Genomic DNA, 20,011 nt, shown 5'->3' on the forward strand with positions numbered 1-20,011 from the left:
AGTTAATAGGGCTTGGCAGGGGTCGCTGGGGCAGCGTGGCTCAAGGGGCCAGGAGCACCTACTATATGTCATATTGCTAAATTTTTAAAAAGTCCCCAAGTGCCTGCAATTAGTCCAAATCCCTCCAAACATTCCCTATCTATGCATCTGTCTAAACGTCTTTTAGATGTGCTAACTGTACCTGCCTCTAGTAGCTCACTTCATTCACCCACCACTCACTGTGTGGAAAATAAAAGAGCTGTAGGAATAATTTCAGTCATAGTTTCCCACTGGAAAGCATTTTGAAAGGCATGTAGTTTATCAGTTTTATGAAAACTGTGATTATTAAAGCAAACCATAAAAATATCTGTTATTACCTAATGAGTTCCAGTTCAATCTTCTATAACCTGAGCGAATAACTCGCTGGAGCTCCAGGATATGATCTATCAAAAGATTAATCTCTGCTGTGTTTAACGAATCCATCAGTTTTTGGTAGCGATTCAGCATGTTCCATAATCCAGTGATGTACCTGGACACCAACATAACAAATGAGCATTCCAGTAACACGGGAGAGAAGGACAAGACCCCTGAGTCAGGTGACAGCAAGAGCACCAGACAGCAACATGACTTGGAGTTTGGGTTCATGCTCAACAGCAAACTCTCAAGTTTATGGATCTAGATTCAGGAAGAGATGTAGACAATAGACAATAGGTGCAGGAGTAGGCCCTTTGGCCCTTCAAGCCAGGACTGCCATTCATTGTGATTATGGCTGATCATCCACGATCAGTACCCCATTCCTGCTTTCCTCCCCATATCCCTTGACTCCGCTATCTTTAAGAGCTCTATCTAACTCTTTCTTGAAAGTATCCAGAGAATTGGCCTCCACTGCCTTCTCAGGCAAAGCATTCCACAGATCCACAACTCTCTGGGTGAAAAAGTTTTTCCTCAACTCCGTTCTAAATGGCCTATCCCTTATTCTTAAACTGTGGCCTCTGGTTCTAGACTCCCCCAACATCGGGGACATGTTTCCTGCCTCTAGCATGTCTAATCCCTTAATAACCTTATGTGTTTCAATCAGATCCCCTCTCATCCTTCTAAATTCCAATGTATACAAACCCAGTCGCTCCAATCTTTCAACATATGACAGTACTGCCATCCTGGGAATTAACCTCGTGAACTTAAACTGCACTCCCTCAATAGCAAGAATGTCCTTCCTCAAATTTGGAAACCAAAACTGCACACAATACTCCTGGTGTGGTCTCACCAGGGCCCTGTACAACTGCAGAAGGACCTCTTTGCTCCTATACTCAACTCCTATTGTTATGAAGGCCAACATGCCATTAGCCTTATTCATTGCCTGCTGTACCTGCATGCTTACTTTCAGTGACTGATGAACAAGGACACCTAGATCTCGTTGTACTTCCCTTTTCCTAACTTGACACCATTCAGATAGTAATCTGCCTTCCTGTTTTTGCCACCAAAGAGGACAACCTCACATTTATCCACATTAAACTGTATCTGCCAAGCATCTGCCCACTCACCCAACCTGTCCAGGTCACCCTGCATAACTTAATTTGTACTAGCACAAATCAAATCTTTCATTCAATAGTGTCCCCATCTGCTCTCTTAGCCTGCAGATCCTAAAGAACTATTTCAAAGAAATACAAGATATATACGTGAATATGGAGGAATGTGTACTATGTACAGACCGAAGAAATTCAGTTGAATTTGACATCATGGTTTTCGGCAAAGACATCAGGGACAAAAAGGTCTGTAACTGTACTTTACTGTTCTGTATGGTTCTTCCCAGTGTCTTTGCTAATATTTAGTCCTCAAACAATGTCAAGTTCTATGAAAGGTTATCAACAGGAAGTTTAATTCTGTGTCTCTTTCCTGATTATGCCTGACCTATTATAAATAAAATCATTATTACTTCACTTTCTCCTACAGTTCACTCTCCTTCCCTATCAAATACCTTCTTCTCCAGCCCTTTACCTTTCCCAACCACCCGACTTCCCTCATCACCTTCCAGCTAGCCTCCTTCCCGCCCCCCCCCCCCCATATCCACTAGGTCTTCTAATATTCAATAGGTTTCGATGACATACTCCTCATTCTTCTAAACTACAGTGAGTACAGGACCAGAGCCATCAAATGCTCCTCATACATTAACCCTTTCATTCCCAGAATTATTCTCATGAATCTTCTCTGGATCCTCAGCAATGCCAATTCACCTTTTCTTTGATATGGGGCTCAGAACTGCTCACAATACAAGCACATGACCATACACTTCCCTACACCATTTTCCATCTGCTACTTCTTTGCCATTCTCCTAATCTGTCTAAAACCTTCTGCTGACTGTTTCCTCAACTGTACCTGTTCCTCCATGTATCTTCATAACATCGCAAACGACCAAAAAGCCATCAATTCAGTCATCCAAATCCTTGACATATAACATAAAAAGAATTAGTGCCAACACAGACCCTTGTGGGAAAATCACAAGTCACCAGCAGCCAACTAGAAAAGGCCTCGTTTATTCCTACTTTTTCTCTTCTGCCAGTCAGCCAATCTGCTATCCACGCTAGTATCTTTCTTGGAAAACCATGGCACTTATCTTGTTAAGCAGCCTTATGTGTGCCACCTTGGTAAAAGCCTTCTGAAAATCTAAATAAACAACATCCGCTGAATATCCTTTGTCTGCCCTGCCTGATATTTCCTCAGAATTCCAACAGATTTGTCAGGCAAGATTTCCTCAGGCAAGAAAACCATGCTGATTTTTCTTTTATTTTGTCATGAGCCTCCAAGTAGGCTGAAACCTCACCCTTAGTAACAGGCTCCAACATCTTTCCAACTACTGAAGTCAGGCTAACTGGCCTATAATTTCCTTTCTTCTGCCTCCCTCCTTTCTTAAAGAGTGGAGTGACATTTACAATTTTCCAGTCCTCCGGAACCATTCCAGAATATAGTAATTCTGGCAAGATCACTACTAATACCTCCACAGTCCCTTCAGCTACCTCTATCAGAATCCTGTGGCATAGTCTTTCTGATCCAGGTGACTTATCTACTTACAGAACTTTCAGCTTTCTTCTTAGTAATAGCAACTACACTCATTTCTGCTCCTGATTTCCTAACAATATGTCATCCACAGTGAAGACTGATGCAAAATACTTATTACGTTTGTCCGCTATATCGTTGTCCTCCATTACTATCACTCCAGTGTCATTTTCCAGTGGTGCGATATCCACTCTCTAGAGAGAACAGCCCAAATTTTCTTAATTTTCTTAATTTGCAAATTTTCTTAATCAGCCCAAAGTTTCCTAATAGCTCGTACCTTCTAGTTGAAACAGCATACTGGCAAACTTCTTCTGCATTCTCTCCACATCCTTCCTATAATGGGGCAACTGGAACTGCACAGTCTGACTACATTTTATATAGATGGAGCATGACTTCATGCAGTGGTTAGCGTAACACTATCACAGTGCAAGCTGTAAGATTGCAGGTTCAATTCCCACCGTCGTCTGTAAGGAGTTTGTATGGTCTCCCCTTGACCAAGTGGGTTTCCTCCGGGCTCTCCACTTTCCTCCCACATTCCAAAAATATAAGGTTAGGGTTAGCGAATTTGGGCATGCTATATTGGTGCCTGAAGCATGTCAAAACTTGTGGGCTGCCCAGCACAACTCTTGCTGATTTGATTTGATGCAGATAGTTTCTCAAACTGTATGCTTCAATGTATATGTGACAAATAAATATAATCTTTAATCTTTTTAATCTTTACTCAACACCCCTACCAATGAAGGCATGTCATACACTTTCTTTTCCATCTTATCTACTTGTGTTGCCACTTTCAGTGAAATCTGGACCTGAATCCCAAGATCCCTCTGTATCTCAATATTATAAGAACTGTATTAACTGTATTGCCTCGTGGCCAAGTGGTTAAGGCACTTGTCTAGTGATCTGAAGGTCGCTAATTCGAGCCTTGGCTGAGGCTGCATGTGTGTCCTTGAGCAAGGCACTTAACCACACATTGCTCTATGATGGCACCGGTGCCAAGCTGTATTGGTCCTAATGCCCTTCCCTTGGACAACATCGGTGGCGTGGAGAGAGGAGACTTGCAGCTTGGGCAAATGCCGGTCTTCCATAAAACCTTGCCCAGGCTTGCACCTTGGAAACTTACCAAGGCATAAATCCATGGTCTATCGAGACTAACGGAGGCCTACACATACCATTAACTGCATACTTCTTTCATTTGATCTCTGAAAGTGCAACACCTCATACTTGCCTGGATTATACTTCATCTGTCACTTCTCTGTCCATACCTGCAACTGATCTATTTCCTGCTATATTCTTTGATAGTCCTTTACATTGTCCACAACTCCACCAATCTTAGTGTTAGTTGCAACCTTGTTAATCTACACCTGCACCCCAAATCATTGATATATGTTATAATGACAGAGATCCCATCACTGATCCTTGCAGAATACCACTGATCACAGACCTCCAGCCAAAGTAACAGTCTTCTACCTCTACTCTATCTGCTGTGGGCAAGCTGGTCCTGAATCTAAAGATGCAATTTACCATGCATCTCTATCTTCTGAATCAGCCTACTGTCAAATGCTTTAATAAAATCCATGAACATTGAGTGCTTTACATCCAAACACCTTTGTCAGCTCCTCAAAAAAACTTAGTCAAGTTCATAAGGCATGACCTGCCCTGCACAAAGCCATGCTACATGCAAATACATACATGTGTGAAACCTCTTTCTGTATCTACGGGAAGGAGAGCTTTGCCCCTTCAATTATGGAGGGCATTGAGAGCATCTAGAGATTTGTATTGACCAAACAGTTCAGATGATCAAAGACAGCAACTGTAAAGATTTGAAAATTATTTAATTTAACTATTGACTTGTACATTTAGTTATCTTATTCATCATACCTGAGGAACTTTTGTTCTTGTAGAGCCACATTTCTGGCTAGCTGAGGTATTTGAAATCCCAACTGCTCCATGTACTTGGATTCCATGATAATTTCTTCCAGTTCTGGGGCAAAATTCACTTCATATTGACAATTAACATCAAGCAGTTCAGCCTGAACAGCCATATTCTGCATTGAAAAACAAATCTACAGATGAGATATCAGCAGATGGAAAGCTTAGAACATAGAACAGTACAGTACAGGAACAGACCCTTGGCCTCACAATGTTATGCTGAACAAAAACTAATCTCTTCTGCTTACACAATGTTATATTTCCTTCCATCTTCCTCATATTCATGTGCCTATCAAAATGTCTCTCAAAAGCCTCTCATGTATCTCCATTACCACCATACCAAGCAACGCATTCCAGACATCCAAGACTCTGTGTGAAAAAACATTCCCCTCACAACCTCTTTGAACCTATCCCCTCTCACCATAAATGCATGCTGTCCGGTATTAGACATTTCAGCCTTGGGGAAATGATATTGTCTCTCTCCTCTATTATTATGTGCCGCATTGTATGATGTAGGTGATCATGGTCCCATGACCATGGTGGTTCTTGGCAAATTTTCCTACAGAAGTGGTTTACCATTGCTGCCTTCTGGAGGGTGTCCTTACAAGACTATTGAGCCCAGTCATCATCAATCATCTTCAGAGATCTGAAGATGTGGTTGCATAACCAGAACTCGTGATATGCATCAGTTGCTCATATGATCATCTAGAAGCTGCTTCATGGCTTCATGTGACCCTGCCTTGCCCAAGGATGACCTGCAGGCTAGCAGAGGGAAGGAGTGCCTTATGCTTCCTTTGGTAGAGATGTATCTCCACCCCACCACCTGCCTACTGTACCATGCCTCCCATAATCTTAAAAACCTCTATCAGATTTCCCCTCAGCCCGTGCCAATCCAGTGAAAAGACTTGGCCTCAGACTTTAATCACAAGGTCATTGGGGTAAATCTATCATAAGGTTCCTCCCTCAAAAGCGAGTAGATTACTAGGACAAAACTGTCTAGGAGAAAACTATATGTCAAAATTCCTACTTTTGTGGCAGGAACTGTCTTGACCTTTCAGCAGGATGGATTTGCTCGTAAGTGTGGAGATTGATGGTATATGTCCTCAACAGAAGCAAATAAAATTATTGTCCAGCTAAATTGAAACAATTTTCACACATTTCTAAATTCTTCTACAAATTCGAATAACCCTAATTTCAAATTAGTAATCAGTAAATGCTGATGAAGAACCCCTGAAAGTTGTCAACAGAAGATCTACATTCCCTTCATAAAGTTAAAAGCTATACTCCAATGAAGTTTAACTATTCACATGGCAGTATCTCAATGAAGGTTCCTTTAAGTTGTTATAGCCAGGGTGGTAATAGGGATAAGCTACCATTAATTATTAAGTGCACCCAATGGTGTGCATTTCAAATAGCCTCTGACAGCCAAGACCAGTACCTGGCCTTACAGTACACGTGGCTAAGCTACTAAGCCCGACAGAAACATTTCTACTGACAGGAGAAGGGGCACCTCAAAACAAGTCACTGTGGGCAGATGGGGCTCGTCAGCTCATCTAGGAGAAGGAAAACTCTGATCTCAAACCTCTGCTGCCTTGTGGCTACACCCACTTATGGGGAAGACTTCAGGAGTAAATCCCAAGGGAAAAATCCAGAGCAGGTATCCCTATGGCAGTGCTACATTGAGTTCAACATAGATTGGCAACTTCTGTGACACTACTGGTGCCAACCTGTATCGGTCTCTTCTGTTCCTCTGGGTTCATTAGCTGGTGGAGAGGGGGAGCTTGTTACATGAGCAACAGCTTGCTCTCCATATTGTACTGCCCTGGCTTTGCATATCTAGACATCTAGGCTGCAACTTCCATGGTTGACCCTGACCAACGGAGGCCTCAGACATCAAGGAGCAAAATCAATCCCACATTAATGGCAATGCTCAATAATTAACTACAGTCAGGTAGCTTCACTTGGTGCAAAAAGCAAACTGCAGCAGGAACTCTGGGTCAAGCAGCTTCTAGGTACTCACTTCAGCTTGAGACCCTGTTCCAGCATCCACTGTCCCTAGCTTTGCCTGCTGTTAAACGACAGTGTGCGTGAAAAGGGCCGAAGAAAGTGACAAATCAGTGCTGTCCTGGATTTCAGAACCCAGCATTTATGCTCCTTTTCTCTCTATAACCAATGCATTAATTCTAACCCAAGGACAACAAAGCATATGACATTTCCCACAAGCCTGTTTGTCTTCTGTCTGAGAAATGCCAGTTCAGTGCTCAGCTTTGTGCTGACCTGAATTCCATTTGAGCTAAAATTAGAAATGCAGGATAAATGCAGGTCAAGCTAAATCTATGGAAAGAGGAACAGTCAACATTAACAGTAGCAAAGGCCTTTTATCAGAACCAAGGGAAAGGAAAATGAGTTGGTTTACATGGTAGAGGAGATGGGAGAAGCCAAAGGCAATACCTGATACTGTACAGTCTTATCTGGCTAATGCTGTACAGTCCAGGTGATACTATACAGTCAGTGGTCTGGGTGATACTGTACAATGTGTAATATTGTAGTCTGGTCTGGGTGATACTATACTGTCTGTAGTCTAGGTGTTACCACACAGTCTGCATGGAACTGTATGACTGGGTATGATCTTGTACAGTGTGGTCTGTGTGGTACTGTACAGTCTGTGGTCTGGGTGATACTATACTGTGTTGCCTGGTTGATATTGTACAGCTGGTCTGGGTGATACGTTACAGTTTCGTCTGGGTAATACTGTACAGTCTTGCCTGGGTGGTACGGTACAGTCTCGTCTAGGTGCTACTGTACAGTCTCACCAGGGTGATACGGTACAGTCTCGCCTGGGTGATACAGCACAGTCTCGCCTGGGTGATACGACATAGTCTCGCCTGGGTGATACGGCACAGTCTTGTCTGGGTGATATGGTACAGTCTCGCCTGGGTGATACGGTACAGTCTGGGTGATGTGGTACCATCTGGTCCGTGTGATACAGTACAGTTTTGTCCGAGTGATATCGTGCAGTCTGGGTGATACTGTACAATCTGGTATGGCTGATACTGTACAGTCTGGTCTCTTGGGAACTGCTGAATAGACCAGAGTACACCAGTGAGGGAAATGGGGAAGAAAAAGAGTGGAGAAGAATAGTGAGAACAAATGATCAATCCTGATACAAACAGAAAGCAGGAACAAACTCTCTGAAGTTTGAATTCTGCATTATAGATGAGGTGGTGTTCCTCCATCATTTCAACAGGAAAGAAGGGATTTGGGCCTAATATAACCAAATGGGATTTGCATAGATAGACAGCCAATCAGCATGGATGAGTCGGGGCTGTTTCTCTGCTGTATTACTCTTAAGGCTCTAACACTGAACATCATTGTGTGATACTGTATATCACATTACATATCTCATTGTGTGATACTGTATATCACATTACATATCTCATTGTGTGATACTGTATATCACATTACATATCACATTGTGTGATTGTGGCCACAGAGAACAAGGTCAAAGAGGGAATTAGAAAGTAAATTAAAATACCTAGCAACCATAAAAACTATTTGTTTCCACAGATGCAGCCTGTCCCACTAAATCTTGCCAGTATTTTCTATTTTTATTTCAGGCTGTTTTCTTCCCATTTAGGAACTAATTTAACTGCTCAAAGTCAATTTTAGCATGGGACAATCTCTTCAAATCAGTCAGGACCTCATTAAAATCCAATCAATCCTAGTGAAATGAAAATTGTGCTTACACAGCAAAACTTAGTTGTCATACTAATATCTTGGAAGTGAATATTTCTTTTAAAATGGAAATGTTCTAATATTAATCATTAAAAAAACACACACCAACTTTCCAAACTTACTGGATCGATGTGAACCAAACTTGCTAAATTGGACTCTGTTGTATTAATCCTGACAAGCAGGCTTTGCTTCAATAGAACATGCAACTTTGTATTTATCTCACTTTGCCAGTGTTCGTACAATTTATCTTCATAGGCTTTCATTCTCTTTGCCACCTCCAGGTATTTTGCTTTGGTCTAGAAAGTAAATAATTTCATGTTAGAATTCACTTCATATTTCTTGCAACAAACACAATGGAGACTACAGGGGTGTCACGGAAGCATAAAATAAGTCATAGAATTGTACAGAATTCAGACGGGTTATTTGGCCCAACACATCTATGCCAACCAGTGAGAACCCATCCATATTAACCCAATACTCATCATTTGGTCCACGTTGATCTCTGCACAAGCTACTCTTGTGCTCACCTTGAGACTTAAGTGGTGCCAGTGACTCCGTTTCAACCACTCCCAAGAAGAGCACTCCAGCTATTCACTGTTCTCTGGGTGAAGAAGGTCCCCCTCATCACCTCTCCAAGTCTCTTCACCTTATGTCCTCCCTTTTCATTTACCTCTAATATGGGGAAAGGTTTCCTGCAGTCTACCCTATCTATACCATGCATTGTCTTTTATACTCCAATTGTGTGCTCTCTCTCTTTACCCCCTCTGCTCCAGGGAAAGCACACCAGGCCTCTCCAGTCTTTCACAGAGTCATAAACTTACAGGAAGGTACAACACAGAAACAGGCCCGTCAGCCCATCTGAGCTGTGCCAAACCATTTAAACTGCCTATTCACATCAGCCTCCATTGGGACCATAGACCTCCATACCTCTACCATCAGTGTACCTATCCAAACTTCTCTTAACTCATCGCCTCAGGTTGCGGTCCCATCCAAACTCAGTGGAAAAAGCATGCTTGCATTTACCCTATCTTTATCCCTCATAATTTTGTATAGCTCTATCAAATTTCCTCTTAATCTTCTATGTTCCAAGAAATAGATTCCTAACCAATTCAATCATTCCTCATAACTCAGGTCCTCCAGATCAGGCAACATTCTTGTAAATTTTCACTGTAGTCTTTCAACCTTACTTACACCCTTCCTGTTGACAGGTAAACTAAACTGCACACAATACTCCATATTAGGCACCATCAATGTCCTATACAACTTCAATATAAGATCTCATCACCAATTCTCAAATCTTTGATTTTGAAAGGCCAATGTGCCAAAAGCTTTCCTTATGACCCTATCTATCTGTGATGCCACTTTCAATTAATTATGGACCTGTATTTCCAGATACCTCTGTTCTACTGCACCCCTCAGTGCCCTACCATTCACTATGTAATACCTATCCTGGTTGGTCTCACCAAAGTGCAACACCTCACACCCGTCTGCATTAAATTTTCATCCACCATTTTTAGAACCACAGAACCATAGAACATTACAGAACAGAAACAGGCTTTTTGACCCTTCTTGGCTGTGCCAAACCATTTTTCTGCCTAGTCCCACTGACCTGCACCTGGACCATGTCCCTCCATACACCTCTCATCCATGTACCTGTCCAAGTTTTTCTTAAATGTTAAAAGTGAGCCCACATTCACCACTTCATCTGGCAGCTCATTCCACACTCCTACCACTCTCTGTGTGAAGAGGCTCCCCCTAACGCTCCCTTTAAACTTTCTCCCCTTCAACCTTAACCCATGTCCTCTGGTTTTTTTCTCCCCTAGCCTCAATGGAAAAAGCCTGCTTGCATTCACTCTATCTATATCCATCATAATTTTATATACCTCTATCAAGTCTTCCCTCATTCTTCTACACTCCAGGGAATAAAGTCCTAACCTATTCAACCTTTCTCTGTAACAGTTTCTCAAGTCCCAGCAACAGCCTTGTAAACCTTCTTTGCACTCTTTCAACCTTATTAATATCCTTCCTGTAATTAGGTGACCAAAACTGCACACAATACTCCAAATTTGGCCTCACCAATGCCTTATCCAACCTCACATTAACATTCCAACTCTTATACTCAATACTCTGATTTATAAAGGCCAATGTACCAAAAGCTCCCTTTACTACCCTATCTACCTTTGACGCCTCTTTTAGGGAATTTTGTATCTGTATTCCTAGATCCCTCTGTTCTTCTGCACTCCTCAGTGCCCTACCATTTACCTTGAATGTTCTACTTTGGTTTGTCTTTCCAACGTGCAATACCTCACACTTGTCTGCATTAAACTCCATCTGCCATTTTTCAGCCTATTTTTCCAGCTGGTCCAGATTCCTCTGCAAGCTTTAAAAACCTTCCTCACTGTCCACTACACCTCCAATCTTTGTATCATCAGCAAATTTGCTGATCCAATTTACCATATTATCATCCAGATCATTGATATAGATGAAAAATAACAATGGACCCAGCACTGATCCCTGTGGCACACCACTAGTCACAGGCCTCCACTCAGAGAAGCAATCTTCCACCACCACTCTCTGACTTCTCCCATTGAGCCAATGTCTAATCCAATTTACTACCTCACCATGAATACCTAGCAACTGAATCTTCCTAACTAACCTCCCATGCGGGACCTCGTCAAAGGCCTTACTGAAGTCCATGTAGACAACATCCGCTGCCTTCCCTTCATCCACTTTACTGGTAACCTCCTCAAAAAACTCTAATAAATTTGTTAAACATGACCTACCATGCAGAAAGCCATGTTGACTCTCCCTAATAAATCCCTGTCTATTTAAATACTTGTAGATCCTATCTCTTAGTACTCCTTCCAATAATTTACCTACTACCAACATCAAATTTACCAGCCTATAATTTCCCAGATTACTTTTAGAGCCATTTTTAAACCACGGAACAACGTGAGCTATCCTCCAATCCTCCGGCACCTCACCCGTAGATACCGACATTTTAAATATATCTGCCAGGGCCCCTACAATTTCAACACTAGTCTCCTTCAAGGTCCAAGGGAATACCCTGTCAGGTCCTGGAGATTTATCTACTCTGATTTGCCTCAAGATAGCAAGCACCTCCTCCTCTTCAATCTGTATAGGTTCCATGACCTCACTACTTGTTTGCCTTATTTCCATTGACTCCATGCTAGTTTGCTTAGTAAATACAGATGCAAAAAACCCATTTAAGATCTCCCCCATTTCTTTTGCTTCTATACATAGCTGACCACTCTGATGTTCAAGAGGGCCAATTTTATCCCTTACTATCCTTTTGCTCTTAACATACCTGTAGAAGCTCTTTGGATTATCCTTCACCTTGACTGCCAAAGCTACCTCATATCTTCTTTTAGCTCTCCTGATTTCTTTCTTAAGTATTTTTTTGCACTTTTTATACTCCTCAGGTACCTTATTTGCTCCCTGCTTCCTATACATGTCAGTCATCTCTCTCTTCTTCTTTATCAGAGTTCCAATATCCCCAAAAAACCAAGGTTCCTTATTCTTATTCACTTTGCCTTTAATCCTGACAGGAACATACAAATTCTTCACTCTCAAAAATTTCTCCTTTGAAGGCCTCCCATTTACCAACTACATCCTTGCCAGAGAGCAACCTGTCCCAATCCACGCTTTTTAGATCCTTTCTCATTTCTTCAAATTTGGCCTTTTTCCAGTTTAGAACCTCAACCCGAGGACCAGATCTATCTTTATCCATGATCAAGTTGAAACTAATGGCATTATGATCACTGGAACCAAAGTGTTCCTCTACACACACTTCCATCACCTGTCCTAACTCGTTTCCAACTACAAGATCTAATATTGCATCCTCCCTAGTTGGCACCTCTATACATTGATTTAGAAAACTTTCCTGGACACATTTTACAAACTCTAACCAGTCTAGACCTTTAACAGTATGGGAGTCCCAATCAATATGTGGAAAATTAAAATCCCCAACTATCACAACTTTGTTTCCTGCAGTTGTCTGCTATCTCTCTGCAGATTTGTTCCTCCAGTTCTCACTGACTATTGGGTGGTCTATAATGTAACCCCTTTAATGTGGTCATACCTTTCCTGTTTCTCAGCTCCACCCATATGGCCTCGGTAGACAAGCCCTCTAATCTGTTCTGCCTCAGCACTGCTGTAACATTTTCCCTGACTAGCAATGGCAGCCCATCACCCTTCATCCCTCTGCCTCTATCACATCTGGAACATTGGAACCCTGGAACATTAAGCTGCCAGTTCTGCCCTTCCTGTAGCCAAGTTTCACTAATAGCTACAACGTCATAATTCCACATTTCAATCCACGCCTTCAGCTCATCAGCCTTCCCCACAATATTCCTCACATTGAAATAGACACACCTCAGAAAATTATTACCACCACACACAATTCTATTTGTGACTTTGCATAAAACTTCAACATCATTTATTTTCACCCCCGCTCTACTATCTACTCTGGCACTCTGGTTCCCAACCCCCTGCAAATCTAATTTAAACACACTCCCCCCCCCCCAACAGCACTAACAAACCTCCTGCAAGGATATTGGTCCCCCTGTAGTTCAGGTGTAACAGCCCATTTTTCCAGCTGGCTCAGATCCCAATGAAAACCATGACAGACTTCTTTGCTGTCTACTACAGCCTCAACCTTGGAGTCATCTGCAAAGTTGCTGATCCAGTTAACCAGATTATCTTCCAGATCATTGATATAGATGACAATCAGACTAAATAGCCTATCATTTTCTTTCTTCTGCTTCTCTCCCTTCCTGTCGAGTGGAGTGACATCTGCCATTTTTCAGTCTTCCAGAACCATTCCAGAATGCAATGATTTTTGAAAGATCATTACCAATGCCTCCACAATCTCTTCAGCTACCTCTTTTAGATCTCTGGGGTGTACTTATCTACCTTCAGACCGCTCAGTTTCCCAAAATCCTTCTTCCTATAGTGGTATCTTCACACATTTCATGCCCCAACACCTGGAATTTCCACCACACTGCTAGTGTCTTCCACAGTGAAGACTGATGCAAAATACTAATTCAGTTCATCCGTCATTTCCTTGTCCCCCCATTACTACCTCTCCACTATCATTTTCCAGTATTCCAATATGCACTCTTGTCTCTCTTTTACACTTTATGTGTCTTGAGAAATTTTTAGTATCCTCTTTAATATTATTGGCTAGTTTACTTTCATATTCCATCTTTACCTTCTTAGTTGCCTTCTGTTGGTTTTTGGAAGGTTCCCAATCCTCTAACTTCCCACTAATTTTTGCTCTATTATATGCCTTCTCTTTGGCTTTTATGTTGGCACTAACTTCTCTTATTAGCTACAGTTGTGTCATCTTTCCTTTAGAATAATTCTTCCTCTTTGAGATATAAATATATATATATATATCCTGTGCCATCTCCATTACTGTAAATTCTGGTGTATAAGCCGAGAATGTGGCCCTAAATTTTGGTCCTAAAATTAGGGAGTCAGCTTATACAGAGGGTGCCAACTTTGGAAAACTGAATACACGGAAGACAGGTTGTATTTATTGGCTGTTTTTGAGTCAAATTCATTCCACTGTCATCGCATGAATTCTTTGAATGATTTGTTTAAACTCACATCTTGTGGCTGGAGCACAGAGATCAAATCACTGGGGATGACTGTAATGTCTGTATTTTCAGCTTTCAATGCTGCTCTTGTCTCACCTGACAAGTGTGCTTCAAAGACATCCCAGACAAGTAGCGACTTTTCTTTCCTGAAACCTTCGGGACGTTGATGCCACACCTCTTTAACCCACTTCAAGCAACCAGCTTCGTCCATCCAGCAGCGTTCTTGAACGTAAACAACAACACCCTGCGGGAATTTTCTGAGCAATCTTTGTTTTTTGTCTCAACACAAGATCACGTCTGTTCATAAATCGAGTGCACCAACTTCATGTAGCTTTGAAATTTTTGCTGACCTCATGGTGTTTTCCGGCCCATTTCAATGCTTGACCTCGAATGATTTCTCTGGTAACAACTTATCCGGATGATCACTGGTGATTCACCCACTCTAAAACGTTTTCTTCCAGTTCTGGCCACTGGCATGTTTTCCCACAGTTTGCACATTTTGTCTCTGGCATTTCCCTCAGTGTGTCCTCTGCCTTTCTCCAGTCTCTCCCTTGTTTCTTGTTTATACTAAACTTCTTAGCAGCTGCAGAATTATTCGTTCCTTTAGCAAAATCAACAACCTTCAGCTTGAAGCCAGCATCATATCGCAATTGTTTTAATCTTTTGTACATGGCGGTCGCAAACTCAATACTGAGTAGACATACTGATCCCACCACCCCGTGTTATTTTTTAACGAGATTATGATGAACGCTAAATGGTTTCACGGGGATTACAATTCTGAGGATTCTTTACCATTGGAGACCTAATCCAAAATTTCCCTCCCTGATTTATTTATTAAGAATTCGCTTATAATGCTCTACAATGTGTAGGCTTGTTTTCTTAGCAGGTATTGGTTCACAAAATTTCCCAGTTCTGAATCCAGCAAAGCTGAGTACCGGCATGTGAGATCTTGTGATCCTTTCTGGTTAAATCAAGAACCTCGACAAAAGGGGCCGGCTTATACAAAGGTAACATGAAAAAGTCACTTTTTTAACCTTGAAGATGAGGGGTCATTTTATACTCCAGAATATACGGTAATTCCATCATCCCTGCCAGTGTCTTTTCCAATCAATTCTGGCCAACACCTCTCTCATGCCTCTGTAATTCCCTTTACTCTACTGTAATACTGATACACCTGACTTTAGCATCTCCTTCTCAAATTTCAGGGTGAATTCGATCATATTATGAGCACTTTCTCCAAGGGTTCTTTTACCTTAAGCTCTCTAATTAATTCTGTTTCATTGCACAACACCAACCCAGAATAGCTGATCCCCTCAACCACGAGCTGCTCTAAAAAGCCATTTCATAGGTACTCTAGAAATTCCACCCCCCCCCCGCCCCCCGTAATGAAGCACCAACCTGATTTTCCCAATCTGCCTGCATATTGAAGTCCCCCATGATTATTGTAACTGTCCTTTTGGCATGTATTTTCTACCTCCCATTGTAATTTGTAAGCCGCATCCTTACTACCGTTTGGGGGCCTGTATATAACTCCCATCAGGGTCTTTTTATCCTTGCAGTTCCTTAGCTCTATCCACAAAGATTCAGCACCTTCTGACCCTATGTCGCCTCTTTCTAATGATTTAATTACATTTTTTACCAACAGAGCAACTTCACACCCTATGCCTTCCTGTCTGTTCTTTCGATACAATGTGTATCCTTGGACATTAAGCTCCCAGCTACAATCTTTCAGCCATGAGTCAGTGATGCCTACAACATCATCCCTGCCAATCTGTAACTGTGCTGCAAGTTCATTTACCTTATTCCGTATACTGCGCACATTCAGAGATAACACCTTCAGTCCTGTATTCATCCTTTTCGATTTTGTTGGCCTTTGACGTTGTAACTCATCCTATTCACTGTAATTTTGCCCTTCAACAGCCTCTCCTCACTACACATTCCCTCCGTTTGTAAACCAGCCACCTCATCTTCAGCACTACGATGCCTGTGCCTTTCCTACGATACTTCTTGCATTGAAATACATGCAGCTCAGGACTCTAGTCACACATGCTCTTTTGACTCCTTTCAGTTCCTAACTTTGGCTGCGGATCGTTAGAAGCTGCAGCCAGATGTAGTCTCATAGTTTTAGGTGTCAGGGACACTGGCAGTCTCCCTGTCTTCCCACATTCCCCAAGACTAGCATAAAACTCTCCTGCCTGGCATCTCTACTACCCTAGCTGAGCAGATATAAAGAAGGGGGAGAGAAACTTAAGCTTGTACTTTTCTTTTCTTCTCTGTCTGTGACTGAAGTCTATCTTCACAGAAGCCTCAAGGTCACCACTTTGCCTCTGTCCACAGACAACAGTCACTGCTTTTGCCTCTGCCTTCCTTTAATTTGCTCCAGCTAATCAATCACAAATGCTGTTTGGTCGCTGGTCAAAGCTCTTTATCACTGTACTGATCTACTGCTACCTTTGGTACTCAGGCAATGGTCCTGATTGAAGTCCCCTCCTCTGAAAACTTCTAATGTCTGGATTGGCCACCTGTCAAAGTTGGCTTTTGCTGTACCAACTCGTTGTTGCCTTTTGTACTCGAGTAGCAGACCTGACTTAAGTCCTCTCCTCTCAGAACTTCCGCTGTCTGAATTGGCCGCTGGTAAAAGCTCTTTTGACAAGTTAGATGAGCATTCTAAACAAAAGCAGGATTAGATTTAACTCAAGTAATTCCTTTCTAAGGTGGTCTCTGCCTGCCAGTCACACACAGGAAAAGTGCCCATGAGTAACAGGCAGTGCCACAATCCAGCTATGACTCGTCAATCAAAACAATGCATATAGATCAGTAGGTGCAGGAAGTGACTGGTCACTTCCCTTTGTTGGGATAGGCGATCCATAGGCAAAGGACAGAGAGCCAATCTATCCAGCTATACCTTTTATGACTTTATACACCTCAAACATAAAGGATCTTCGGCCCAACTACTCTATACCAACCACAGCATCACCGCTGCTAGTCCCAATCACCATGATCGGCCCATAAGCCACTAAGCCATTCAAACCATGTAGCTCCCAAATGACTCTTAAATGCTGCAATTGTACCCACCTCAACCACTTTATTAGATTACTCCTCAAACTCCGCTGCTCCAGGGAAAACAAGCCTAGCTGATCCAATCTTTCTCCATAATCAAAGTCCTTTATTCTCTATATTCTGGTGGACCTTCTCAACACCCTCTCTGGTGCAATCACACAACTAGCTGAGTACAGTTCCAAGTCAGATGGTGTGACTGAAAGAAACATGCAGGAGCTAGTATATCCATTCTCCTGCTGCCTTAACGGTAGCAGTGATAGTTTCAAAGGTGCCACTGAACCTTGGTGAGAGATTTGAACAAGGTGGATTGTGGATGATGGTTCCAATGATGGGTGGTTGGACAATTAGATGTTATGGGTTTAAAAAGGGAAGAGAATTAAAAGTGCCATAAGGAAAAATATTTAAACACAGCATGTGTTTGGAATCCAGAATGGACTGCCTTCAGGTGTAGTGGAGGCAGATTTCATCACAGCCTTCAAGAGGAAATTTTCAAAGGGTGTTGAAGGGAGTGAGTTGGCAGAGACACACTAGGTTAAATGAGCACCTTCTGCATAGTAATTGTTCCATGAATCTGTTTCTCTGTAAGTTAATGGTTTGACTTTATTCCTTTGAACAGAAAAGATTAAGGAGAGATTTGATAGAGGTATACAAAATTATGAGGGGTATAGGTGGGGTAAAAGCAAACAGACTTTTCCACTGATGGGTGGGACTACAACTAGAGGTCATGGGTTAAGGGTGAAAGGTGGAAAGTTTAAGAGAAACATGAGGAAAAACTTCTTCACCCAGAGGGTGGTGAGACGGTGGAATGAGCTGTCAGTGCAAGTGGTGTAGGAAAGCTCAATTTCACCATTTAAGATAACTTTCCATGGGTACTTGGATGGTACGGATATAGAGGTATAGGGTCCCAGTGAGGTGGATGGGAGCAGATATTTTAAATAATTTGGCATGGATTAGATGAGCCGCAGGACCCATTTCTGTGCTGTACTTTTCTATGACTCTATAAATCAATTTGCCTCCATATTGTGAGAAAATGTGTAAATGTAAGAATAACATTGTAATAATTAATAGTGATATGATTAATAATCAATAAACCTTTGCTGTGTCACTTTGCCATCTGTTTAAGATATCTAAACTATTAAAATTTATGTCACAATATTTTACTCAATTAAACTTGCAGCATCGATATCTTAACGTAATTGCCTTCCAGTAGGAAAACATCTGCCTTTGTTGACCCATGCACCTAATGATTAATATCCAAAGACTGAAGTCCAAAATACTTACTGCTTTCCCCTGTTCACTTGCCAGCATCTCAGGCATGTCTTGAAAGTGAACGATGACGTGTTTAATTCGGTGAAAGAGGGAACGTTCCCAGTGAATGGCTCCAGAAACAGGAGGTTGATTCTTGGTCACGGGAGGATTATTTGCATTATTGGTGAACAGGCTGTTCATAATATCAACCTGTAAAAACAAGTCATCTATCAAAGACACTGAACATGAGAATATTAGCATTGACAGAGGTTTGGCCATAGAAGAAAATAATTGAGAATCAGGGTCATTTTCAAACTGCCAACCAATCACCAGCAGGGTACAACATGGACCAATATCAAGACCTCAACTATTTACAAACCACATAAATGAGTTAGAAAGGAACTACTGTACCTGCACTGGAGACAGATTTGCTGCTTTAGAGGAGACCACAAAGAGCCTGCAAAGGGTAGAGCAAGTCTTGGCAGAAGTATACTGGGATTTAGAAAAGCAGGCCACTATTTAAATGGAGATGACAGAATGCTGCAATGTAGAAGGAGATTGTTTTCTTGTACATGAATCAATAAATGCTAGTAGTAGGGTCAGCAGGTAATCAAATGGCAAAAGGGTAGTCCTATTACTGGGATGTTAATGGGACCACCCCTGGAGTGGAAAAGTTACTTATGTAGTGCCCTGGTTAACACCTTTACCGTTATGCTGTTGTGGCAGCCCGCACATGCGGGACTCGAACCGCCATCAGGAGCCGCGGGCAGACACACGGTAGCGCATTTGGAACTACCTGCTCGGGGCAGACCTTCCGGGGACTGTCTGACATCACGTCCACCCCGCAGGTCACAGGGGCCCATGGGAGGGGAGATTTAAGCCCACGATTTTGAATCAGTAAAGTCATTCTGAGTTCAGCTCTCTCTGCCTCCAATTGTTTCTTTAGTAGCGCGGTGTGTGTGACTACATTGGTGACCCTGACATTCCAGATGGCATCTGAAGCCGGTGACTCAGCGATCAGCCATGAGTTCGAGCAACTCGCACAGCGCGATCTCTCTGAAGCTCCCGACTTTCTGGGCCACTCAGCCCCACAGTTGGTTCGAGCAGGCTGAGGCCCAGTTCAATATCAGAGACATTACAACCAACGCTGCGCGGTACTACTGCGTGGTCAGCACGCTCGACCAGGGGATGCAGGCCAGATCATCAACTTCCTACACCAGCCACCAACGGAGGACAGGTACACTAAGCTTAAAGTGCTCCTGATCCATACCTGAGTACCAACTCTCCCGCCACGAGCAGGCCACGCGGCTCCTGAACGATATGCCAGCGCTCATGGACGGCCATAAGCCATGCCTTTTATTTGAACAGTTGTTCCTCGAGCAAAT

The 20,011-nt window shown here is 42.4% G+C and overlaps 1 protein-coding gene across 1 annotated transcript in view; it reads right to left on the minus strand.

Moving 5' to 3' along the window:
- The window catches only part of dnah10 (dynein axonemal heavy chain 10), a 278,366-nt gene that overhangs the window by 201,920 nt on the left and 56,435 nt on the right, over positions 1–20,011 (minus strand). Inside the window, exons 13-16 of the mRNA XM_059994530.1 lie at positions 18,660–18,836; positions 8,817–8,990; positions 4,909–5,075; positions 357–508 (exon numbers count right to left, since the gene is read on the minus strand). Coding sequence (XP_059850513.1) covers positions 357–508; positions 4,909–5,075; positions 8,817–8,990; positions 18,660–18,836 — 670 coding nt within the window. The remainder of the gene's footprint in view (positions 1–356; positions 509–4,908; positions 5,076–8,816; positions 8,991–18,659; positions 18,837–20,011) is intronic.

Source organism: Hypanus sabinus, chromosome 18 (genome assembly GCF_030144855.1).
Source record: "Hypanus sabinus isolate sHypSab1 chromosome 18, sHypSab1.hap1, whole genome shotgun sequence".
Classification (NCBI taxonomy): Eukaryota; Metazoa; Chordata; class Chondrichthyes; order Myliobatiformes; family Dasyatidae; genus Hypanus; species Hypanus sabinus.